The sequence below is a fragment of the Cokeromyces recurvatus genome (assembly GCF_025118155.1).
Source record: "Cokeromyces recurvatus strain NRRL 2243 chromosome Unknown BX663scaffold_11, whole genome shotgun sequence".
NCBI lineage: Eukaryota > Fungi > Mucoromycota > Mucoromycetes > Mucorales > Mucoraceae > Cokeromyces > Cokeromyces recurvatus.
Window position 1 is genome coordinate 532,424 of NW_026251397.1, and position 24,491 is coordinate 556,914.

Genomic DNA, 24,491 nt, shown 5'->3' on the forward strand with positions numbered 1-24,491 from the left:
ATCAACGATAATGAATAAAAAAAAAAAAAAAAAAAAAAAAACATCTGTGGGGTTAATTCGGGAGTCTATCTTTATTATTATTAATTTTACTGTTACACCCCGCTATCTTCATTTATTAGTGCGTATAAATATCACCATTCACAGTCCATGAAGAACTAAGATATCTAGGTTTTAAATGGTCTAAAAAATGCTGTCTCCATTCTCTTATAAATGCTTCTAAATCTGGCCATGTTTCTTTTCCTTTTTCATTAATGACGAGGTTAACGGTAAGTTGTTGTACAGCACTTTGGCCATGCTCAATATAATCAGGTCCCTTATAATGATCTATTAGCGTGCTGCATTTTTTTAATATCGTATTCCATTCTTCCTCTTTATTATTATTATGTTGAGCGTTCCAAAATTCGGTTATAATATTCTTCAGAACCTCTTGTCTTTCTTTTGGTATCTTATCTGATGATCTAATTAATGCCGAGGCTGCTTTTTTCACCTTTTTATGCTCTGGTAAATAAATCCATCCTTTCCCTTCCAAAGGAATATTAAATCTTTTTACACATTCCTTTTTCAGTTTTATTGCCTTTTGTTCATATTCGTCGTGACAATGTTTGCATAATAAAAGCAAATCTCTACTCTAAAAATAAGTTATAAATATATTTACATTGCTTTAGCATTCTTTGATTGAATTTACAGATTTTGATTTTATCACCAGTGGCATCCATTGTCTATACATTTCTGGAACTAATAACTATGTTAAATGAACTATAACTGTTTCATTCTATATAATAAGATATTACCAACATGATGCATTGTTAATTGCTCAGTGTCACCACATGCAACACATATATTGGATCGATCTTCAATCATGTAATCGCCTTCTTTGTGTCCATCACCTTTTGCTTCAAAGTTTAATTTAATTGCTTTTGGCTCATCTTTTAATAAAGTAGCCAATTCACGTTTTAAATACCATTGTGCTTTCTTTCTAAATAATAGTAATAACAATAATAATCAAAATTAAGCTTATAAAAAAGTAAGAATGTTTACTCGTTACAACGAAACATGAGTTTATGATGCTTTGAATAAACTTTCCAATTTTCATAAATGATATTCGATTTTTTGCTAAGCATAAAGATCTCCTTTTTTTCACGAGGCATATCTTGATCAAAGTAATATCTTGTAGAAGGAAAAAAAAAAGGGTATATTTACTTGATGTCCAATAAAATCATTTTTAAGACTGTGTTATTTAAGAGAAGTTTTTTTTTTTTTTTTTTTTTTTTTTTTTTTTTTTTTTTTTTTTTGAAATGAAATGAAATAAATACATAAAAGTATAGTTGCCTATAACATGTGTATAAATTAATAGTCATATCTACTTATAAACAGGTACTTGAACTTAACATATTCGTTAAGTAATATGAGCCATTTATATATACTGCGTCTACATATGATTATATAAATAAGCATTAAAATGTGTCTTTTATATTTCTGATAATAATATACAGTGAATCATTGTATTTAGGCTGGGCAATTAATGATAGTTACTGTTTTATGAGGTAATTAGTTAAGGGGGAGGATTTCCTTTTTTCAATTAATGGTTATAATTTATTTTATTTTTTAAAAAAATAAATAGAAAATGTTATTATGAAAATCATTTACAAATGAATTTTTTTTTATTTCACTAATTCCAACTTATCAGCACAAAGCTTTAGTATGTCCTCTGTCTTTTTTCCAATATTCTTTACATCTTTAGCTACAGCTTGCCAAAATTCACCATGACGAGGTTCTGCTGTTATACATCTCTTTACACAAATCTCCTGCTGTTCCTTAGTACCATGTTGTAATTCAAACTTATACCACCAAGCAAAAGAATCACCTTGATCTGGATCAATTTGTATTGCCTTTTGGAACCAGTTTCGAGCCTTTTCAATTTTACGATCTGTCCAAAATAAGCGTGCAACAGCTGTCACTACGATAGGGTCATGCTCACATTTCTTAAGGGCATCCACGCTACGTGCCTTACGTTGTGGTCTTGCTTCCATAAATATTACTTCTGTCCAAATAAGCCCTGATGTAGGGCATTCCTGTAAAGCCTTAGCTGCCATTGATTTTGCAACACTCACATTATTATTACGCTTTTCAATACGAATTGCTTGAACCCAAAGATCAGGATTCTTAGGATTAATGAAACGTGCCTTTTCAAGGGAAGCACGGGCCTTGGTTAGCATGCCCAGTTTTTCTTCCAACAAAGCCAAAAGAATCCAAAGTGTTGTGCTCTTAGGACAGTTCTTAACGGCCTGATTGTAAACCTCACGTGCCTTTGGTAAATTATCTTGTGACTCCTCCAATTGTCCTCTTATCATCCATAATTTATCAAATGTAGGGAATTTTTCGAGAGCTTCGTTTAGTAGAATGTTACATTGCTCATAATTTTCCATTTGTCGCTCTAGCATAACAGACTTCATCCAAACGCGTTCGGTACCTGATTCCTTACGTGCCAATTCCAAAAGTTTTCTTGCACGATCGTATTCATCATTCTCACTTTCAACTTTAACAGCAGCTAACCAGATTTGTTCACTATTGGGATTTGCTCTAAAGGCCTCTTCTAAAATTGTACGTGCACTTTCAACATCACCTGCCATCCATTTCTCTTTGGCACCCATTAACCAAAGCACTTCAGCCTGAGGACAATATTTAACTGCACGCTGCAATAATTCTTCAAGGCTTTGTGGTGTACCATGGCTTTTTTCGAGATAGGCTGCTTGTTGCCAGATAGATGCCTTCCCAGGAAATTCCTTAAGAGCATGAGCATATATGGCTCGTGCAGTTTGAATAGCCCCATGAGAGATACAACTCTCAGCATCCTCCATCCAAGTTGATTTGCGATCTTCTTCTTCAACACCCATTCCGATTGTTGCCTTAATAATAGCTTGACATGTTACTACGGATCCATTCTTTTCACATCGTTCTGCTTCTTCAATCCATTGTTCACGATCCAAAACAACACCTGATTGGGCCAAAGCTTTGGCACCAAGGGCAATAATACGATCAACCATTTCAAGCTTACCATGTTCTTCTTGTAAACGAGCAGCTGCAATCCAAATCTCGTGGCTTGTGGGTATTGCTGCACGTGCCTTATTCAGAACCTTCTGCGCATTTTCATAACTTTCAAGACGAGCTAAAGCTAACCAAAGATCAACACTAAGTGGTACAAGTTCAACTGCTCTTGACAATAATACTTTTGCATCATCAGGGTTTTCTTCCATATTAACGGCAGCGCGCCACAACTTGACTGAATTAGGAATAAACTCAAGAGCTCGACGCAATACTTTCTTTTTGGCTTTTGTTTCAGTTTCTAATGATACAGCCTTTAGCCAAATCTTAACGGATTGAGGTAAATGGCGAACAGCATCAGCTAATATAATTTTAGCATTGTCAGAAGTATTGAGACGAGCTGCTTCAAGCCAGACATCTTCATTTTTAGGGCATTGTTCACATCCCTTAGCAATAATGTTGCGAGCATGAACGGGTCGACCAGCGACTTCTTCTAAACGAGCTGCTGCAATCCAACCAGGTGCATGCTTGGGATTTGTTGTAATAACTGAATTCAACAGAAGACGAGCTTTCTTAATATCGCCAATTTCCGCATCACTTTTAATAACTACACTGTTAAGATCTGTCAAATAACCTTTAGGGTCTACCGTTGTTTTACCCGAGACTGAATCGGATGATACTTGATCCAGCTTAAGACCTAATACCTTATCACGAGCCTGTCCAATTTCTCTAAAATTCAAAACATCGGGTGTTGCAATACCACCTAACTGTTGCTCTGTTGCATCTAATGTCTGACTATATCCCAATTTATCTCTCGCTGCAGCAATCATCGTATCTGACATAGGTGTAAAACGTTCAGGTACCTTACTACGCTTTCGATTTTTACCCACTAGATCTCCAACTTCAGGAATAGCTGCCCATTCAGATTCATCAATAGTTGATAATTGGCGTTTAAGATCAGCAAATTGTTGAGAGATCTTGGGTCGTTCCTTACGATATTTGGCCAACTCTTCACGTTCTCGTTGTTCACGACGAGCTCTACGACGTTCATCCATTTTAGCATCGATCATGTCCCAAACTCTATCAGCCTCTTCATCGTCTTGTTCATAAGGAGCAGTAGAAAAAAGACCGACTTCATTATCAGGATCTTGGAAACGCTCGTCATCATCATCATCACCAGTTGACATGTCTTTCAAAGGATCACTATAGATAAAAAAAAAAAAGCAGTTAAATTGATTGAATTCATTAATATTGTTATTTTAGAAATCGTTACGCTTCAATAACAGATTCTCTAGCTGGACCAATATCAGATCGTGTTGTAAAGCCTGTTGCACCACGACCCAAACCCGCAACATAGTTGGGTGGTGCTGGTTTTCCCATGAAATCTTTGACTGCTCCAAACATTGGTCTAATGGATTTAAATTTAAAGGAAACAAACAAACGAAAGAAAAAAAAATAAGAGGAAAAGAAAATTTCATGTCATCAACGTCGTAGCATTAAAAAAAATTCGGGGTTTAAAGTTCTTGAAAAGTCTTTTTAAAATGAGTTTTGTTTCTGTGTCACTTTTTCATTTAGTATAAGAAAGAAAAAAAAAACGTGCTATTAATTACACATAAACCATAAATATAATTGATTAATATACCTTTTATTCTTACTTTTTTTCTTATATTTTTTCTTTCAAAACGACTATGGATGAGAATCCACTTTCACAGTCTATATCAGAAGATTTTGAGGATTTGTTTGATGATGATACAAAAGATTCTATTTGTTCAGAGGCATCCAGTATCCCCGACGAAAATATTGATTTCAACTTAGTATACGCTTTACATACATTTGTTGCTACTATTGATGGGCAAACATCTGTAGTAAAGGGTGACTCTATGGTTTTATTAGATGATTCCAACTCTTATTGGTGGCTTATAAAGGCCCTAAAGACATCTGAGGTAGGCTATATACCTGCAGAAAATATCGAGACACCATTTGAAAGATTAGCACGCCTTAATAAACATCGTAACGTAGAAATTGCATCGCTACCGTATTATGTAGAACAAAAATCATCGTCAACCAAAAAGAAGAAGGTTCAAATGTCAAACGTATGTACATATCAAGCACAAATTATAATAACAGACAATGAGGATGAACATAGTGAAAGTTATGAAGAGACGTATGAAGAATGGGAAGAAGATTTAAATAAGGAACCACTAGAAACAACTACTAGGTATTCTCCTGTAACAAATCCTGATTTTTGTATGCCTATCATTGAAGAATTGGAAGAGTTATCATTCAGTAACACTGTTGATATCCAGCAACCTTTTCCTCCTGATGAGCCTTTTCCTCCAACATCGTTAACAGAAAATCATATAGTTCCAGAAATTACAAACGACCAACAACATATGCTTATTAACAATAAAGTATCCAAAAATATCGAAGAGCAGCAAGATGTTGGTGTAGTAAAGGGTTTAAAGCAACTATTATCCATTGGTAACAAAACTAAAAAGTCCAATGATGAGATATTAGTTGATAACGGAAATAATATGCAATATCATGTTTTACGTATTTTTTCTGAAGACATTAATGGTGCTATGTTTAGTTCAGTAGCAGTGACACCCGATATGAATACTGAGCAGGTCATTCAACTTGCATTACAAAAGTTTCATATTGTAGATAATCAACCTGGAGTTGAATATTATGTCACAGTAAAATCTATACATAGTGGTAAAAATAAACTTTTTTTTTTATATATATAAATATAGATTAAATATTGATTTAATACTTAAATATGTATTAGATGAAATTACATTAACGCCTCAAGATAAACCTTTAGCAATATTCGAATCTCTTAGCGATCATCTCACAACGCCTATGCCTTCCTTAACTCACATTAAACGATTATCAGTTGAACAACCAACGATTAAAGTAACTCGTATAGGAATTTCCAAAGCAAGGCAGCGTGCAGAAGCCCATTTTGGAGAAGATTCCTTTATACGATTTTCCTTACATAAACGTATTAAAAGAACGTCTTTTGAAGGTGAACAAATTTATATAAAAATTACTCATTATATACGACAGCAACAGTATTCTGAAAAGGGAGGAGGGCTCACTAGAAAAAGTAGTCTGTTGAACGCTGATAGAATGGATAAATTAGTTGCTGTCAACATGTCAAATACAGTTACGGATTTAATGACCATTATGCTGGAAAAATTTCATTTGACACATGAGGATAAATCAATGTATTGTGTCCGTCTATCAGTCAATGGAAAAGGTTAGAAAAATAAATGTGTATCTATTTAAGTTATTTAACTTATATATTCTAGAAACTCTTTTGGATTCAAGTCAAACTATTGCAGATATACTCAAGAACCCTGAACTAAATCCTCCAGGAACAACAGTAGAGAAACTATTTGTACTTTGTACTAAAAGGAAAGAAGGTCTAGAACGAAATAATAGTCGACGTTTTATGGGACTCTTAAAGCAGCAACTACAACAACAACAGCAGCAACAGCAGCAGCCGAAAATAGAGACCAATGATAAAGTCATAGAGCCATTAAATACAAGTAATGTTATTCGAAGACTAGATGAAGCAATTCAATCGCTCGAAAATGATAAAAGACAGTTCGAAAATAATAAACACATATTTCTTAAGCCGCCCAAAAGATCGAATAGTTTATCGAAAATGAGTCGACCCATTCAACACTGTAATATTAAAATTATGTATAAATTATTGATGAAACATTTATGATAAACTAATTTAAAAATTTATAGTGGAAACAAGACGATTACCAACAAGATCTTCTTCTTTAAAACTATCGTACGAGAATAAAAAACAAATATCAAATATGGATGATCTTCAAAATGTAGGTTGAATATATTTATATATAAAAGTTATAATTCTTATATAGTATATGTGTCTGTCTTAATAGGAGCTTCACCGAATAGCTTCATCACATAACGATAATACTACTTTACGTATTTCATAAATTTACTATGTTAAATAATATATAAATTGTAAATAAATTAAATCAAATCTTTTTATATAATAATAATATATGTTAGAGCAATACTACTACTATTTTTTTTTTATAAAAGTTATATCTCATATCCTTCTTTTGGCCTGCTACATATATAATAAAGGAGGGATTCGCTTCAAGTATATTTTTAACTATTTTGATTCATTTTAAATGATCTTTCCTATTTTTCCAGCTTGATAAGTTTAAAATTTAAAACAATATCCAAATATAGAAAACTTGGAATAGCTTGTAGAATTTCAAAATAAATTATTATAAGAGCTTCCATAGAAAGCTTCTGTAATAAACATGATAATAACATTGAAAGATAAAAAATAATTTTTCAATTTTTAAAAACTAGAGAATATATAAATAGTTATGTCTTTATATTTATATATTTGTTTAAATTATTATGATGGGGTATTTGACAGGGAATACAGTGTTTTCAAAAAGGAGCGTGACATCGTAGGCAAGAGAAGATTGTTAAAGTCAAAAGTAAGGTTCAAGGGCAAAGAGTTAGCCTTCTGACACAGAAGATATATTTGTTGCTAAAAATTACAAAATTCGTTCTAGGGAAAAATTTGAATGGTTGTAAGGTATAAATTATCTATTTTGCTTTTTTAAAATTACTAGACACTTGAGAATTATTCGCTAGTTTTGCCTGATTTTGCCAATTTTAGCAAAAATTTAAAGCATATCTAAATATTCGAAACTGTCTATATTCAAGTCAGAAATTATATTAAAAATAAAATAAGACCTTCTCTCTCTCTCTATCTTCGTTTTCTTTTGTTTAATCAATTATCAAAATAGTTAATAGAATAGAAGATAATTGATTTTTGTATAGCTTATGATGCATATATGTTATTTATTCAGAAAAGGCTGCAAATTTTTCTTTATAAAAATTGATTAGAATTGCTTGCATATTATACTTATCGGAAGTGACCGGGTTACTCTTTACTTTCCTAAATCCTGGATTTATCAAGTTAATATTCATATTTTTAAACATAAAAATGTGATGTTTCACATGCTGCGATATACTAGTTTTTTTTGAATAAAGAAAAAAGTAACTTAAAGTGGATGCATAGATAAATAAATATATACAGATGTATATATAAAATAGATCGGCTATATTATTATATTCTATGAGCTATAAAAGCCAATTATAGATATGAAGTTGACCAGTCACATGTGATAACTGGTATGAGAATATATATAAAAGGTAATTTATGGTTGTAACACGATCTCGCGTTTAAATGTGTACATCATTTGCTTTTTATTTTATTTTATTTTACTTTATTTTATTTTTATATATATATAATTGTTCTTCCTTTACATTATTACCATTTTCAACTACTATACATATATATAACAGAAAGTTAATTTAATATATGAATAGTGTTGCTTATAATTATGTCGTTGAGTAATAATAGTAAAAGCAAAAAGTCTTCTGTTATAGATCAAGTGTTATCAAATTCATTGTTCTCTTCTACTTCTTCCAATGAAAGCAATATTTCTTCTGAAAAGGACCCATTAGCAAGTTGTGTTTGGAGAATGTATACTAATGCAAAAGATAGTTTACCAAATGGGTCTCGTATAGAAAACTTAACTTGGAGAATGATGGCTATGATTTTAACTAAGAAAAAATTAAAGGAAGAAGAAACAAGTGAAAGAGTAGATACTATGGACATAGATAATAATGAATTTGTTATAACTCCACCTTTAGCAGATGACATAACAGGTTTATTATCTTCTTCTGCGCCACCCTATATAAACGTTGGTTACTTTAAAGATCAACAACATAATAATGTTATGATATCTGGAAGTACAAGAGCTATTACAATATCCGATAATGATGTGCCACGATTTACGGTAAAGTTTTCTAGTCTAATTTTATATACATTTGATAAGCTTATATTTATATGTATATATGTATATATTCAATTATAGCCCATAAAAAATATATTGAATATGGTTTGTTATCAAATCAACATGTAACAGATACCAATAGTATTACAATACCTCTAGATGAAGATGATGAGCAAGGATTATCTCACAACTTGTTAAACGAAGAAAGTTTTCATAAACCTACATTTAGTCAGACAGTTCTATCAGATTCTAGTTTGATGCAAAATATGAATATGATAGGAAATACAAACTTTCCTGCGTCTACTTACCAACTAGAAACAAATAATAGCACTTTATTATTTCAGAATCAACCTTCTCCACCACCTTCTATACCACCTTCTTCGCTTTATTATGGTGTAAATCCTTCCTATATTAGCTCTTCTGTTGAAATACCTATACCTACAGCAGCTACTACTACCACTAAAATAGAGCAGGATACTACTGCATCTCAACATCCTGGTGCTTTGAGCTTTGAAAATATCTTAAATGCATATTATAATAATTCCAACAATAGCTTATTAGTTGAAGATACAGGACTAAAATCATCACGTACTTCACTTTCTTTATCGCCACATTCCATTTCTAGCTCAGACTATGAAGAAGAGAACCCACTATCAAAACCAGTACGAACTGGTAAATACAAAAGAAGCAAAACTTTGATCCATCCATCTACAAGTACACCAAGACCTAACACTAGTCTACTGACACAATGTTCGAATTGCCAAACAACCACTACACCATTATGGCGTCGAGACCCACAAGGAAATAGTCTTTGTAATGCATGTGGTCTCTTTCTTAAACTACATGGCTCAGTTCGACCATTAAGCCTCAAAACGGATGTTATCAAAAAACGAAACAGAAATAGCACACATAATATAGTGAATAATAATAATAATCAATTGAATAATAGCAGATTACACTCAAAGATATACAGCAAAAAGCAAATGACAGTAGATCCAACAAGAGATAAAAAGCCATTATTAGCAAGAAGAAATACAGTTCATATTACACCCCAACTTCATCTTCAACCTCAGCAAACGACAAAAAACAGTATTAGATCCATGCCGACAGCAGGGCCTAGTCATCTACAAATTAATAATAAAAAGCAACAATATTGTAATGTATTAGATAGGTCACCACTATTGAAAGAGGCATCTCCCTTTATATCTTCAATCAATAATACCACTACTTATCTATCGCCGATGATGAATAACTTGAGTCCAGAAACGCAGTTTGGTGCAGCTACTACTACTACTGCTACGAATCAATCTGTTGTTACAGCAACTAATATTGCAGTCAATGCTATATTAGAGTCTGTTGGAATTCATTTAGAAAGTTTTCCAGCAGAACTTTTACCTCTTATTGCTTCTGCTGCTAATTATCATGCAGCTGCAAAAAGAAGAAAACAAGAGGAACAAGAAAATCAATAAAAATATGATATTGAATATAAATTCATCCTTGTTTTCACCTGAAGGTTATTAACAGTCATCATAAGCTTTATGTAATAATTTTCTCTCTCGCTCTCTCTCTCTCTATATATATATGTATATGTATATGTATATATATGTATGCATGCATGTATGTATGTATGTATGTTATTTCCATGTTATGCTGTCCATTCCAGTCACTCTTTTTTTTTTCCATGTGTATATTTCTTTTTGTCTTGTATTAAACTTTGTCGGAAAAAAATATAAGAGGATAATATTATCCCAGTTAAAATTTTTTCTACAAGAAAATGTTACATAATTTGGGGGAAGAGAAAAATTCATTGAGACAAAAAAGGAAAATTTTAAATATAAATCTCTAACTGGTTCTTTCTGACATAATATAGGGACAGAAATAAGGGGGAAAATTTGTGTTTGACATTACATAGCAACCAAAAGATTGTCTGTGTGTGTGTAAACTCATGACGCACAATCGAAACCAAATAAGCCAATTCAATAGGTGGATCACGCAATGAAGTTTACTCCGAATTTCTATATATAAATAAAAAGTATATCATCTTTCTTTTTCTTTTTTTTTTTTAATTTATCATCGTTCAGTATATTATATAGTTTTTTAAGTTTTATGAATCAAGAACTACTCAAAGACGATTCAGAACGAGCCATTTGCAATTATGGTTCAATTGCTGATAGTCATACAACAACAACAACAACAACTGACATTGATTTCTTACAAGCAAGCGGTCAGCCAGGTTATGGTACACTTTCAGTCTTCAAAGTCTCCCTCAACATTGTCAATGCAACTGTAGGTTCTGGAGTCATTGGTTTACCTTTCGCTCTGGTGCTATCTGGCTTTACTATGGGCATTGCCATTTCAGTATGGGTTTGTGTCTTGTCATGTTTTGCTGTTTATTTGCTTGTATTTACAGGCCAAAAAGTTGGAATTTTCAATTTCGCATCATTAGCACAAGTGGCTATGGGCCAAATTGGTTTCCATTTGTTAAATTTAATGTTATTTATTCAAAGTGCTGGAAGTGTGATTAGTTACTTTATTTGTAAGTAATATGTTTTAGAGATATTACATGTATTAGCTAAGCTATTTGAACCCTTATATTCATATAAATGTAGTGGTTGGTGATACTATTCCTGTCATATTAGGACGTTATTTTCCTCAATATTCCTATTTAGCTAATAGACAATTAGTAACTATTTTAGTATCTGTCATCATTGTGAGTAAAGAAACACAGCTAAAAATAGTAGGCATATATTAAAACCTAACCTTTTTTTTTATTTCATTTTATTTTATTTTATTTTAATTAGATTTTTCCACTTAATCTATTCAGATCAATCGGAGCTCTCGCGAGTTGGTCCGCCTTTTCCGTCTTTTTATTACCTGTTATGATTATTAGTGTTTTAATTCGTGCGCCATATTATGCCAAAGACCACGAGGCACCTCTTCTGACAATTGGATCCGACCCGATTGCTACTATGGGCATTATGTCATTTGCCTTTGTGTGCTCTCAAGTTGTCTTCTCCAACTATTTGTCACAAAAGAATCAGTCATTAGGCTCATGGAAGATCACATCATATCTTTCGACATTTATTAGTTGGTTTGTGTCAATCGCATTTGCAGCTATTGGATACCTCTCCTTTGGCAAAGATGCTACTTCTAATATCTTTAGTAGTTTTCCAGCCGATGATCATGTTATTAATGTAGGCAGATTTGCCTTAGGATTATCAATGGTCTTGACTGTTCCGTAAGTAATAATACAGATATAGAATATAGAATATATAATTAATAATTATTCTCTACTGTTATAAATAGAATGGCATTCTTTCCTGCTAGAGATGCTATACAAAAGACGATTGGATTTGAAACAATAGGTCATCAACCTACGCCAATGCAACACTATAGTGTAACGGTGATACTTTTTGCTGTCTTTTTAATTTTAGGAATTCAAATTAACTCTCTTGGAAAAGTCTATTCAGTTGTAGGAGGTGTGGCATCTTCATTTTTAGCTTATATTATACCTGGATTTGCCTACATTGCTGTATTTCATCCTACCTGGGTATTTAAACAGCAAGATTCTAGTTTGATAATTAGTAAAACAAAATCTGTTTGGTGGCTAGATATTATTGCAGTTATTCTTGTTTTATTTGGAATTGCTGTAATGCTCTATACTATTTTTCATTCTGTTATTTAATTTTTTTTTCCTCATACATTCTTATATACCCTTTCTTACATAATAAACATAGAAATAATAGGAAATTTTTATTAGTTTTTTTTTTTTTTTTTTTTTTTTCACGTGTGAAATACATAATATATAGATGTTTTTTTTTTCCTTCTCCTATATAATTTTTTTTCTCCACATAAAATGTCTTCCAATACCGTTAAATATCATATATTTGAAGAAAAAAACTTTCAGGGACTTGTCTATTGTGATTATTGTGGAAAGTTATTATGGGGATTAACACGGCAAGGTGTTCAGTGCACAGGTAAATATAGAATTAAATATATAGTCTATTTATATAATAAACAAAGAAAGACAACAACAAAAAAAAGATGCTCATTTTAAAATAAGAATGTGGATATAGTTGTCATGTTCATTGTAGTGACATGGTTATCCAATGTCGAATTCCTAGACGTTTGAGTCCAGACTCACTTTCAGTTACTGATTCAGAAGCAGAATCTGTTGTTTCTAAATATTCTCAACGCAACTCATTAGAGAGATTTAATAGTACAAGTAGTATTGAAGATAGTCGAAGTAGAAAGAAAAGTATAGAAGAGCCAGTTAAATCACCTATATTTTCAAATACAACTAAAGAGTTGAGCAGAACATTAAAGATAGAATCCTATCGTAAATCTTTGAAACAAAGGCTGCAGAAAAATAATAATAGCGATATGATAGAGATAAGTCCACATTCAACTGCCAAGGTATTTACGAGATTTGTTGCACGATCAAGAGCGTTCTTTTGGATAGGTCAATGGTGGTATGACATATATAATTGGAAGAATAAATGGCATTCATTTATAGTTTGTATTATCTGGGTTTGTTCATGTATGTAATACTCAACGACTATTTTATGTGTGTGTGTGTATACGATTTATATTAACAGTTTTTAGAAATAAAGGCCTATATCCCTATACGATATTACTAATACCTCCTTTACTCGTTTGGCGACTTTATTGGAGTATTGGTTTGGAAGAGCAGCAAAATGTATCACAAATATTATTTCCACGTTATGAAGAGCATTCATCTGAATATTATACCAACTTACAAAATATGCATTATACCTTCGTCTTCTTGATAAGGCTCTATGATAATCTATCATACCATATGCAACATATTCAATTAACGAGTACATCTTATAAACTTATGCTGCTAATAAGCCTATTGATTTCTGTTATGCTTGCCTTTGCTGGCCGTTTTTTAGTTATAACCGTTGGTTTAGTAATTCTACTTAATAAGACGTGGATTGGTACAGCTATAGAGATTATACTTTGTAATTTAATAGAACTAGTTCAGAAAGTATGTTACCTATATCAAGTCTCACGAGGAACCAAGTCAGTGATGTCAGAAAGAAAATGGATAGAGGTATCCGTGTATGAAAATCAGAGATGGTGGGCAGGTACAGGTTATACATCTCAGGTAACAAGAAGTTTGAATATGTATAAATATATATATATATATATATATGTATATACATGTATATATATTGTTTGCATGTCTATTTATAATAACTTATATATATAGCTGCTGAGATCAGAAAGATCAGCTTGGTCTAATATTTGTGGTTCAGAGCCGTTGCTGCCAAAAGATGAGATGCTTCCACCAAAGAATTATACATGGGAGGAAAATGGGTGGCAGCTTGATATAACAGGACCATGGACAGATGATGCTTTAGGAATAGGTAATAAAAAATAGCTAATTATTTACTCACTATTTTAACCTACATTTTTATTTTATTTTTTTCTATAAAATACATAGTGGTAAATTATATGTGAAAATAAAAATAAGAACAGACACATTGAGCACAAATTTATATACATATAGGATTTTGTAGAGTGTGATGAAAATGGTTGGGTTTATACAGATCACCGTTGGCTCAAAGAAAAAGATAATAGAAATGAAACAACGAAGGAATTAACGAGAAGAAGAAGATGGTTTAGGAAGGCAATATCAGTAAAAAGTGCTTGATTATTATATTGTATATATACATGTATGCATATATATATATATATGTATGTATATATATATATTTCCCCAATAAATATATTCTATGTAAAAGGCAACAATTAAGCTGATTTAGCATAAATTATTGAATTTACTATAGCATACACTACAAAATTTTTCTATTTATTACGTACATTATCTAAGATTATAAATGTGTCTAAAACAGGAGAGTAAAAATTAACGTTAGAACCAAATGTGTTACATAATGCACCCTTAATTCTGTACAGGGTTTTGATGATAAATATGTCACCAATCTGCGTTAAATACAATATATCCTCTTATTTTCCTTTTTTTTTTTTTTTTTTTTTTTTTTTTTTTTTTTTGTATGCAGTATATAGAAACATACTTATCATCCTAAATCAAGCTACGTTCAAAAGCAACCATGTACATATTATGTGTTAATAATTAAGCCTAGAATAAAAAGGATTGTATTAATATATATACACAGAATACCCTTTATACAAGTAATATCATAAATTATAGGTAAATAATTCTGTCTCTATATTACCACAACTTTGTTCAAATAGCCTGCGTTGTATGTAGATATATAGGAAAGAGCTATTCTCAATATTAGTCCTAGACTATCTATGAAGACAGGAAGAGTATCATTTGAATTTAAACTTGTAATGCTGACTTCCTTTAAAAGTAATAAAGCTGTAGTGTATATAGAGCTAAATAACATAATGAATTTTTAGTACTTTATCATTTATTAAATTTACATAATGAAATTATAATAAATAAGAATAAAAAAGCCTTTTATAAACAGTCTTTTTTTTTTCTTATTGAAGTGAAGCGAAAAATATGTAAAATGAGGAAAATATTATCATTAAAGTGATATAGAAAGTCCTATGCTGTTTACACTTTTAGATTATTTAATTTCACTCTGTTTTGTATACTTGATTAGAATTTCGTTATACTTACAAAAAGAAAGTTAGACTACTTATTTTATTAACTTTACTTCCTATGCATCTTTTGCTGTATATACTCATACTTTTATATCAAGTAGAATGGCCTTTAAGAAAGCAATCATCAAAACGTTTAACAAAATAGCGTGCAAGTGGTTATTTACTCTCTCATTCTCATTGTATACATATGTATAAAGATAGATTTTATCAATCGTATCATGCATGTTGCATTTATTGTTAACTAAAGTTCAATAAAATAAATGTTGATAAAGCTTTAGAAAAATTTAAACCATTCAATGAAGAACATGAAGTGTACCTATTTTAGCTAATCCCACATTTCCTGTACTTGTATCTAATGTACAAATTTCAAATTATTCGTTTTTAATTCACATGTACAAATCTTATGAAAATATATAATAGCACTTAAATCAGAGAAACTTAAATTAAACTACTCCATGCTTTTATTTCTTATCTCTCTTTTCATTTATCTTTTAATAGCCTTTATTTATCTAACTAAAACTTTCAAACTAATCAATAGTTTAATTTTATGAATAAAGAAAATGACATCTTCAAAATCAAATTATTAAATAAAGTATAATCTGTGAATAGAACCACAAGTCGTTATAGAACAATTGCATGACAAGTAAAAATAAACTGAAGTTTATATTGTTACAAAAGAGAGGATTGCATAATTCAAGAGAGTATTTATAAAATAATTTATTAAACAATGTTATATTTTTATATGGATATTTACATAGATTGCGTTCTGCAATCGAATTTTTTCACCACGTTTTGGCCTTGAAGCAATACCTTCTACTTTAGAAGTTTCTACTTCAGATATGATAGGAAGTCAATCAATTATTATCACTTGCAACACTATTTACAAAATTCTATCTTGCTACAGAAAAAAAAAAAAAAAAAAAAAAAAAGTTATATTATACCTGATTGACATACATAAAAAACGAAACATTTGAATGTTCCTTCATGTTACAAAAAAAAAGGCTCCGAAATGACATGAAATTTAATTACCTATTTTGTACCAAAAAGTTAAAATTAATTCATTCTTTGCCCCTTCTTTTTTTTTTCTTTATTATTATTATTATTCTTCCTTATGACTAATGGAAACTAAAGCAACAAAACATACATCAACTAATTTAGAAGATTTGAATGAAAAGATTGCAAGAATATTAAAAGATCCATCAAATGTTTTGGAGCAAATGTCTATTGATGTTGACTCCATGAGTCTACCTCAATTAAATGAATTTGCAGAAAAAGGTTTGCATTTAAAATTAAATATACGGTTTTAGTTGATGGTTTATTATTTAGGTGGACTTGGATCATGTGTTTCAAGAGCAGATGTTTTAGCAAAAACGCCTGAGGATCTCATGTATTTGCAAGGTAAAGCACATTCAAAAGCTCTAAATCATTTGTTTTTTTTTAAAAAAAAAAAATAAAAATAGCATGACCCTTTTTTTCTTTCATTTTTATTTTTCTATAGGAGAACGTATTGTTATTTTAAAACATATACAAGATGATATTTATATGGGATATTGTGAAGGAGTGGTTGGTAATTTTAATGCAGAAAATGTTTATTTTGTCGAGCTTGATCCTCGAGTCTTAAAATCATTGGATATGACAGCAACGAGTTCATGTTTCAGGAATTCGGTCACTAGTTACGCCACTTCTAATTCAGAACATCAACAACAGAGTCATTGGGCTAAAGGAAAGCCAAGCTTTGAAAGTATTGCTACACATTCCTCTTTTTCAATGCTACATTTACAACAGCAACAATCTAACGTATCGTCTTCCTCTTTTTCTGAAGAAAATATAGGTGTTAATTATCATGATCCCTACGATACCTCCGCTTTTAATATTAATTATTCGGAAGAAGAAGAAGACAACACGGAATCTCAAAAATATTCTTCAGTGAATAATCTCGATAAAATAATTGCAAAGCCTGAAAAAAAGACAGTATCAAAAGCGAGCCCTTTGAAACAAATAAAGAACGTAGATGAATATGGATTTCTTATAAAATCAGATAAACCACCCAGTAAATCAAATAAATTAACAACTATATCCTTAAAAGAATATCGGGAAAATGAGCTTAAATGGCTCTCCATTATCAACAAAATGGACGTTGGCCAAGTGAAAAGAGATACCAAATTCAAAAAATTAGTACGCCATGGCATACCGGCTTCTGTACGAGCTCACGTTTGGCAATTCCTTGCAGGATCTAAAAGCTACCAAAAACCTAATTTCTTCAATACCGTTCTACAAAAACCGTTCATTCCTATCTATGATGTTATCGAGCGAGATATTGCTCGCTGTTATCCAGATCATATTCAGTTTATGGAACCCGACAGTCAAGGACAAAGGGATCTGTGTTGTGTTTTGAGAGCTTATGCGCAGTATAATCCGCAGTTAGAGTATTGTCAAGGTATGGGTCGCTTAGCTGGTTTAATGCTAATGCAAATGACGGCTGAAGAATCTTTTTGGCTATTAGTGGCCACAATCGATAAATACATGAATGGCTATTTCACGCCTTCTCTCTCTCAACTTCGTATCGATGCCTATATTATCGAACAATTGCTTAAAGATCATAATCCTAAACTAGCTCATCATTTAGAAAAGAATGATGTGATGCCAATCATGTATATTACACAATGGTTCTTGACTGCCTTTACCATGACCTTGCCATGGGAATCAGTATTACGTGTATGGGATGCGTTTTATTTTGAAGGTATCAAAGTATTTTATCGTATTAGCCTTGCGATATTGGATATCTGTAAAGAGCACTTGCTTAATTCTTGTCCTAGTAATTCAGAACTATTGTCTTTTCTTTTGCATATACCACATAAATATCTTGAAGCCGATATACTACTAAGTACAGCATTTCGAATTCATTTATCAAAAACAGATATTAAGCGATATGCGAAAAAGGCCGGCACTGAGGATTTAACCACATCAGGTCTACCGATCGAGCATGGCATCAAAAATTTACAAGCAGGAAGTAATAGCTCCTTTTATGGATTTAAAAGTCTAAAAAAAATTAATAAAATATAAAACTATTCACCTTTCACTTATTATATATTACATAATATAAGATTTATGAATCACAATAGTCATCTTCAGTTTACTACAGTTTACCAAGAATTATTTTGTTATATATTATTATTGTATAAAATATATGTGATTAAGCTATTTTTTCTTTGGCTGACTATGTAATGGAAAATTATGATTAGAAGTTTCATTTTTTTTTTTTTTTTTTTTTTTAATTATTTCATGACTTTAATATCTCGCTCAAGTCAGAGATTTATTTATAATTCATTTCCTTTTCAAAAGTTTTATTTTAAGCCATTACGTTTCATGTCAACTACTGATCGGGAAAAAGAAATTATTGAGAATTTAAATCGAGTCAGACAAACTGTACAAGAGCTTCGAAAATCTCCCCATGTAATATATATAAATATTTAGAAATCTAACAATTCCTAAATGGCAAATATGTTTTGTAGGCTCGATTAGTTGCTGTCAGTAAATATATGCCCTCTGAGGACATTGAATATGCTACAAAAACTGGACAAACCCATTTCGGTGAAAACTATGTAAGTTCTCTCTTTCTCTTTTTTCTCCTCTTCTTTCGTTCATCAGTATATGATCTTAACTAGTAAGTTTTCTTTTAGGTACAAGAATTAGTAGAAAAGAGTAAAAAGGTATACTACATGTTCAAAGTGTAATTATACATTTCATTGATTTTTTTTTTCTTTTTTTTTTAGCTTCCTTCTTCCATTGATTGGCACTTTATTGGTCATCTTCAAACAAATAAATGCAAAGCAGTGGCATGTAAGTAAAAAAGAAAGAAAGATGGATCACATTTTCTAATAAAATAAGCTAGCAATTCCAAACTTGTTTGTTGTAGAAACAATTGATAGCTCTAAAAAAGCAGATGCATTAAATAAAGCTTGTGTTAATGTTGGACGTGAAAATAAACTTAAAGTTTATGTTCAGGTGAATACAAGTGGTGAAGAAGGTATATTTTGTATTGCGTCCTATAAATTTTACTTATTAAGACAAATTAATAGCTAAAAGTGGTGTTGAACCTTCTAATGCTCTTGAGGTTTGTAAGCACATTAAGGAAAATTGTCCTGCTTTAGAATTATACGGTTTAATGACGATTGGTATGAAAGATCGTGATGCAAAGAATAATCCTGACTTTGAGGTAACACTGACAAAATGAGACATACAAACATACTAATATCATGCTATTTATTTTAGAAAATTGTTCAACTAAGAAAAGGTATTAAATCATCCTTAGAACTTGAGCATTTTGAAGCGAGTTTTGGTATGTCAGCAGATTATACAGAAGCTTTATTGGATGGATCAGATAACGTTAGAGTTGGTACTGCTATTTTTGGTGCCAGAAGAGTAAAACAATAAAACAACAGTAGGAAGAAAAAAAAAAAAAAAAGAACACTATCATACATAATTTTTATCTCATCTAACTACTACCTAAAACATTGATAAACCTTAAATTAAAAACTGACGTCTCTTATGCGTTGAACAAAGTTTGTCTTTAGCCTTACATTTACAAAAGGCATGTTTGATTTTTCTTCTTTACCTTACCATATCTTTTTTCTTATAAAAAAAAATACATGATATGTAAAGCCATGATATTAAGATGATATATTTGCTTAAATAAAATACCTTTCAAGATAACCTTTAAAGTATTTTATAGAAATAGCAAGAAAATCTTTCAAATTAGCTTATAAAACATACATACACACACACACACATTGTTGTAAAATTCGTTGATGTTGAAGAATGATATTTGTTTTCTTTTTCAGTACAATTCCTCTTTAACGGTTGGTGTTCTTAACAATAAATTGAAACTGTTCGATAAGATTAAGTGTAGCTAAATGGTTGATATAAGTAAATACTTAACGTGCCTGATTTTATAGTAGAGCATACAAACTGCTGTGAATGTAAGTAGTCATATATTATTTGTAATTTAATAGTGAACCTTTACTTCATCAAACTTTGTTACATCTTTAGTGTATATGATTCATAAAATGATGATTATGTTAGCCAGTTTAATTATAGGCCTATCATCAGACTTATGATCTTTTCAAATTATAATAATACAAATTTATCGATTAGAGGCTTTCCATTAAAATAACCTATTTCTTTGATTTCTTTTCATTTCAGAGTATTTCCTTTTAATAAATTAAATATAGCTTGTCTATAACTAGAATAACTTTATGTGTGTAAAGTAAAATGCTTATAGATATTCTGAAGGTAATTTAATTAGAAACACTTCTTTAGTCTTCCAAAAAGCCGCATCTGAATTTTTGTTTATAAACATTTTAAAAGGACAAAAAAAAAAACTTAGGTAAATCGTTTTGAGCTTGTCACTTCACTGTTCGTCTCGACAAAGTATTAGAGTTTTTTTTTTTTTTTTTTTTTTTTTTTTTTTTTTTTTTTACCATAATAACAGTTTTCAGATCAGCATGACATTCCAAAATTTCTTATTTTACATAGAAGAGTTTTTATATTGAAGTGGTTAGTTAATATTTAGCTTTAGATAATTTGTTTATTTCATGTATATACTGATTCTTAACATACATCTATATTTGATATCATTCTCTTTTCTTCTTTATTTCTTATTTCAAAAGAAAAAGAGAATGTATTCTTTACAGGCCATTAATTTAAAAGTTTAATTTTATTACAACAAGAAATTCTTATTGCATATAATAACGTAAAAGGAAAAAAAAAATTGGAACACAGTAAAATATCGGAAACGCATATTAGTTGGAAAAAACTTGTATTTCGAAAGTCTAAAAACATAAAAATTGCATTTGCTGTTATCATATCCCACTATATATATCCATATAAAGTAGAAAAAAGGTCATACTGAGGCCATTTTAATATATCTTATTAATATTAAACATCAAAGATTCAAAAAAAAGAGACCTATTTACAATTTTTATGCATTAACAACTGTTACTTTTATATATAAATATGTATATAAAAAGACTCTCCAGTGTTTTATTGAATATATGTAACAACTACATACAAAATTTAGGAATTAAAGAGCAAAGCATAACGAGCAACGATTTTCGGTCAAAGAAGAAAAATAAATCAAAAATAATTTAAAATATAAAATAATATACACTTAATATATATGTTTACGAGTTAAAATTATCATACATATGTTTGTATGTATACGTGTATTCGTTGATTTTCTATCTCTAATGTTGTTAAAAAAAAAAAGTTTTGCATGCTTTAAATATTAACCTAAAAAAAATTACATAAATTGCAGTCCGTGCGTAAATCTAATATTCGGTTACTAAAATGTGTAAAATTCCGGGCATAAAACTAATCCCAACATTTTTTTTTTTTTTTTTTTTTTTTTTTTTTTTTTTTTTGCATTTCTACTTTACAAGTAAAAAATATGAACGACCTCCAACATAACCTAGCAAAATTATCATTAAATAAACCTACTCAAACGTTCAAAAACTCAAAGTTTGATCCACAGAATAAAAGTATATCTTCTAAACAAGCAAATGTTAAGGAGCTGCATAAAGGAAGACAAGAATTATATCATTACAAAAGTGAATGTCAACAAGCTGTAGCTGATACAAGAGGCCGCTATCATCAGAGTAGGACTAGTCATAAATTATCTAGGACAGCTTCATCTATTCCGTCAGGTAAGTTTTTCTTTTTTTTTTGTTGTTGTGGTCTCTTCAAGGCCTCATCTTTTAAACATATTATAAATAGAAAGAAAATCTTCTGAATTTATTCATAGAAGACACTCACAACGCGTTTGTCTACCAAGTAATCCCGAAGAAGAGCCTGACAATATTAGAGAAGGTAAAATATATAATAATCACTTGTCTAATTTAAAGTAGTTTTCCTTTTCTAAAAAGAACCAATCAATATATATACATATATAGAAGCGCCTCGACCAAGAAAAAATAGTATAACAGCTTCAATCTCTTTACACAAACATAATACGGAAAGTATTGGATCAAAAGAGGATGGAACAAGTAGTCCATCACGAGGTTCTACTTCAAGCAATACTGCACCCCTGACTGAAGAAGAAGATCAATGTCTACCACCAAAATATCCATATTCGTCATCCACTAAGGAACATTATTATCGAACACAGCAATACACTAGTAGAGAAATGCCGGACCCCTTATATTATCAAAGACTTCATTTACAGCAACTGCAACTACAATACCAACAACAACTTTATTTAATGTCTCAAACACCTATCTTTTTCCTATCGCCTTATCCTTCTCCTTCCTCTCCTCTTATGACCGACCCATCACAGTTATTTTCTCCAATAATGATGCAACAACTACCGCTTTCACCATCATCATCACCAGTGCCGCCATCACCACCACAATTGAATTCATCACATCATACAACAAAGAAGAAACCTAATAAACATCATTCAACAAAACTTACAAGTACTGACTTAAGAAGAAGAGCGGATATTTTGCGTAATTCAAGTGAATCGTATATAAACAGATATAACAATGAAAAGATAAGAGGAAATCCAAGTAATGGTAGTAATAATAATAGTAGTAATAGTAATAATAATAGTAAATGCCAACCTTATTTTTATTACTAATTACTTTTAAATTGCCGTATATCTTAATAATAAATATGAAGCCTCAAATAATATGATGTATCTCATGACTAGTGTATAATTTGTGCGTACTTTTTTATATTGTTACCCTAAAGTAAAAAAAAAAAAAAAAAAAAAAAAAAAAAAAAAAAAAAAAAAAAAAAAAAAAAAAAAAAATAGATCAAAATACGGATGATAGTAATGGACGATCACACTCTTTTGGTAACAGGGGCTTTTAGGCTATTTTTTTGTTTTCATAAAATTGTTAAATTACATAACCATTATGCAAAAAAAAAAAAAAAAAAAAAAAAAAAAGTTTATTCATTAAATTTTGTATTATATTACGTCAGAAGGTTTTACATAATATAGGGTATTAACAAAGCCTTTGTCTTAAATAAACATCTAGAGCTTTTCTTTGTCTTCCCAGCCAAGAAGATGGTGTTGATCGTATGGTAAGATTAGATGCATCTCTATCACTACGTCTTATGAGATCATACCATGCTGAAATAATAAGCTGTTGTTCAATTTTAGATTGTTCTCGAACATCGTGAATTTGCTTCTATATAGTAATGTAAGATGTTTTCTTTGCTATATACATATATATATATTATTTGCTTATTTACCTTTAACAGGTCCTGTTCTTCTTCTTTGGTTCGAGGTATCCGTCCAAATAATCCAGTCGGTTCCTCTGATTTTCGAATATTTGAAAATCTTGCTGTCATTTCTTGTAATAATTGATTGTATAACTTAATCATCTAATATAGATATTTTAAGCTAAACTATATCCATATTATATTATAACATATATATGCATATAAATATATACTTTACATCTCGAATTTTTCTTATTTTCCCCTGAGTATCATTAATTTCTTCTTGAAGATGAAGCACATGAATCTGCAAACTTGCATTTTGTTCCTTAATAATTTCAAGGTCACCACTATAAAAATAGATTAGCAATGAAAAAAATATTCAATAATATGTTACATATTACTCGCTTAAACCGGGTCTATCAGTAAATGACTCATCATTTTCTCGATAATTATTAATACCATTTAAATAATTGGCCTCTACTAACATTCGATTAATATCATGTAGTTGCATCTTTGTAATATCTTCCAGTCGGTTAATTCTATCTTGAATTTTAGCATGTTCTTGTTCAAACTTTTGTAAACTTTGTTGATCTTTTGCAATGCTTCTTGTACCTTCTGATACAATTGCTTCTAGTCGAATTGTGCTCTCTTTTAGATTACTAGACTCCTTTTCTAAATCTAGAATACGGGAACGAAATGCCATAATGGTTTGTGTCTGATTAAGCAATGAGT

At 30.5% G+C, this 24,491-nt stretch overlaps 10 protein-coding genes across 10 annotated transcripts; 7 read left to right on the top strand and 3 right to left on the bottom strand.

The window, feature by feature from the left end:
• Window positions 1-115: 115 nt before the first annotated feature.
• On the bottom strand, window positions 116-978 carry BX663DRAFT_433862 (uncharacterized protein; the record flags this gene model as incomplete). Its single annotated transcript, XM_051523024.1, has 3 exons — window positions 116-628; window positions 686-735; window positions 792-978. Coding segments are annotated over 3 exons (750 nt in total), but the record flags the coding sequence as incomplete, so codon positions are not given.
• Window positions 979-1,568: 590 nt separating this feature from the next.
• On the bottom strand, window positions 1,569-4,498 carry BX663DRAFT_542792 (PRP1 splicing factor, N-terminal-domain-containing protein). The gene is made up of 2 exons (XM_051530825.1): window positions 4,316-4,498; window positions 1,569-4,245 (listed from the first exon to the last, which is right to left on the bottom strand). The coding sequence occupies exons 1-2, from the start codon at window positions 4,444-4,446 to the stop codon at window positions 1,662-1,664; spliced, it is 2,715 nt and encodes a 904-aa protein (XP_051383303.1). The 5' UTR covers window positions 4,447-4,498; the 3' UTR covers window positions 1,569-1,661.
• Window positions 4,499-4,631: 133 nt separating this feature from the next.
• On the top strand, window positions 4,632-7,088 carry BX663DRAFT_542793 (uncharacterized protein). Its single transcript, XM_051530826.1, has 5 exons — window positions 4,632-5,757; window positions 5,831-6,304; window positions 6,357-6,737; window positions 6,805-6,896; window positions 6,963-7,088. Exons 1-5 carry the CDS (start codon window positions 4,731-4,733, stop codon window positions 7,017-7,019), a joined length of 2,031 nt encoding a protein of 676 aa, XP_051383304.1. The 5' UTR covers window positions 4,632-4,730; the 3' UTR covers window positions 7,020-7,088.
• A 1,218-nt stretch (window positions 7,089-8,306) lies between these two features.
• On the top strand, window positions 8,307-10,471 carry BX663DRAFT_508208 (uncharacterized protein). The gene is made up of 2 exons (XM_051527449.1): window positions 8,307-8,928; window positions 8,994-10,471. The coding sequence occupies exons 1-2, from the start codon at window positions 8,457-8,459 to the stop codon at window positions 10,379-10,381; spliced, it is 1,860 nt and encodes a 619-aa protein (XP_051383305.1). The 5' UTR covers window positions 8,307-8,456; the 3' UTR covers window positions 10,382-10,471.
• Window positions 10,472-10,964: 493 nt separating this feature from the next.
• BX663DRAFT_508212 (transmembrane amino acid transporter protein-domain-containing protein) lies at window positions 10,965-12,666 on the top strand. Its single transcript, XM_051527450.1, has 4 exons — window positions 10,965-11,448; window positions 11,522-11,622; window positions 11,714-12,150; window positions 12,219-12,666. Exons 1-4 carry the CDS (start codon window positions 11,019-11,021, stop codon window positions 12,595-12,597), a joined length of 1,347 nt encoding a protein of 448 aa, XP_051383306.1. The 5' UTR covers window positions 10,965-11,018; the 3' UTR covers window positions 12,598-12,666.
• A 72-nt stretch (window positions 12,667-12,738) lies between these two features.
• Window positions 12,739-14,729, top strand: BX663DRAFT_508218 (uncharacterized protein). Its single transcript, XM_051527451.1, has 5 exons — window positions 12,739-12,889; window positions 12,976-13,452; window positions 13,526-14,043; window positions 14,149-14,305; window positions 14,383-14,729. The coding sequence occupies exons 1-5, from the start codon at window positions 12,769-12,771 to the stop codon at window positions 14,397-14,399; spliced, it is 1,290 nt and encodes a 429-aa protein (XP_051383307.1). The 5' UTR covers window positions 12,739-12,768; the 3' UTR covers window positions 14,400-14,729.
• A 1,880-nt stretch (window positions 14,730-16,609) lies between these two features.
• On the top strand, window positions 16,610-18,715 carry BX663DRAFT_48573 (rab-GTPase-TBC domain-containing protein). The gene is made up of 2 exons (XM_051524632.1): window positions 16,610-16,808; window positions 16,860-18,715. The coding sequence occupies exon 2, from the start codon at window positions 16,995-16,997 to the stop codon at window positions 18,594-18,596; it is 1,602 nt and encodes a 533-aa protein (XP_051383308.1). The 5' UTR covers window positions 16,610-16,808; window positions 16,860-16,994; the 3' UTR covers window positions 18,597-18,715.
• Window positions 18,716-18,899: 184 nt separating this feature from the next.
• BX663DRAFT_433710 (uncharacterized protein) lies at window positions 18,900-19,967 on the top strand (the record flags this gene model as incomplete). Its single annotated transcript, XM_051523011.1, has 7 exons — window positions 18,900-18,986; window positions 19,046-19,135; window positions 19,214-19,243; window positions 19,307-19,373; window positions 19,426-19,560; window positions 19,613-19,749; window positions 19,806-19,967. The coding sequence occupies 7 exons, from the start codon at window positions 18,900-18,902 to the stop codon at window positions 19,965-19,967; spliced, it is 708 nt and encodes a 235-aa protein (XP_051383309.1).
• Window positions 19,968-21,947: 1,980 nt separating this feature from the next.
• On the top strand, window positions 21,948-23,222 carry BX663DRAFT_508234 (uncharacterized protein). Its single transcript, XM_051527452.1, has 3 exons — window positions 21,948-22,237; window positions 22,308-22,400; window positions 22,484-23,222. The coding sequence occupies exons 1-3, from the start codon at window positions 21,982-21,984 to the stop codon at window positions 23,167-23,169; spliced, it is 1,035 nt and encodes a 344-aa protein (XP_051383310.1). The 5' UTR covers window positions 21,948-21,981; the 3' UTR covers window positions 23,170-23,222.
• A 317-nt stretch (window positions 23,223-23,539) lies between these two features.
• Window positions 23,540-24,462, bottom strand: BX663DRAFT_434111 (uncharacterized protein; the record flags this gene model as incomplete). Its single annotated transcript, XM_051523046.1, has 4 exons — window positions 23,540-23,725; window positions 23,790-23,921; window positions 23,998-24,106; window positions 24,161-24,462. The coding sequence occupies 4 exons, from the start codon at window positions 24,460-24,462 to the stop codon at window positions 23,540-23,542; spliced, it is 729 nt and encodes a 242-aa protein (XP_051383311.1).
• Window positions 24,463-24,491: the final 29 nt, after the last annotated feature.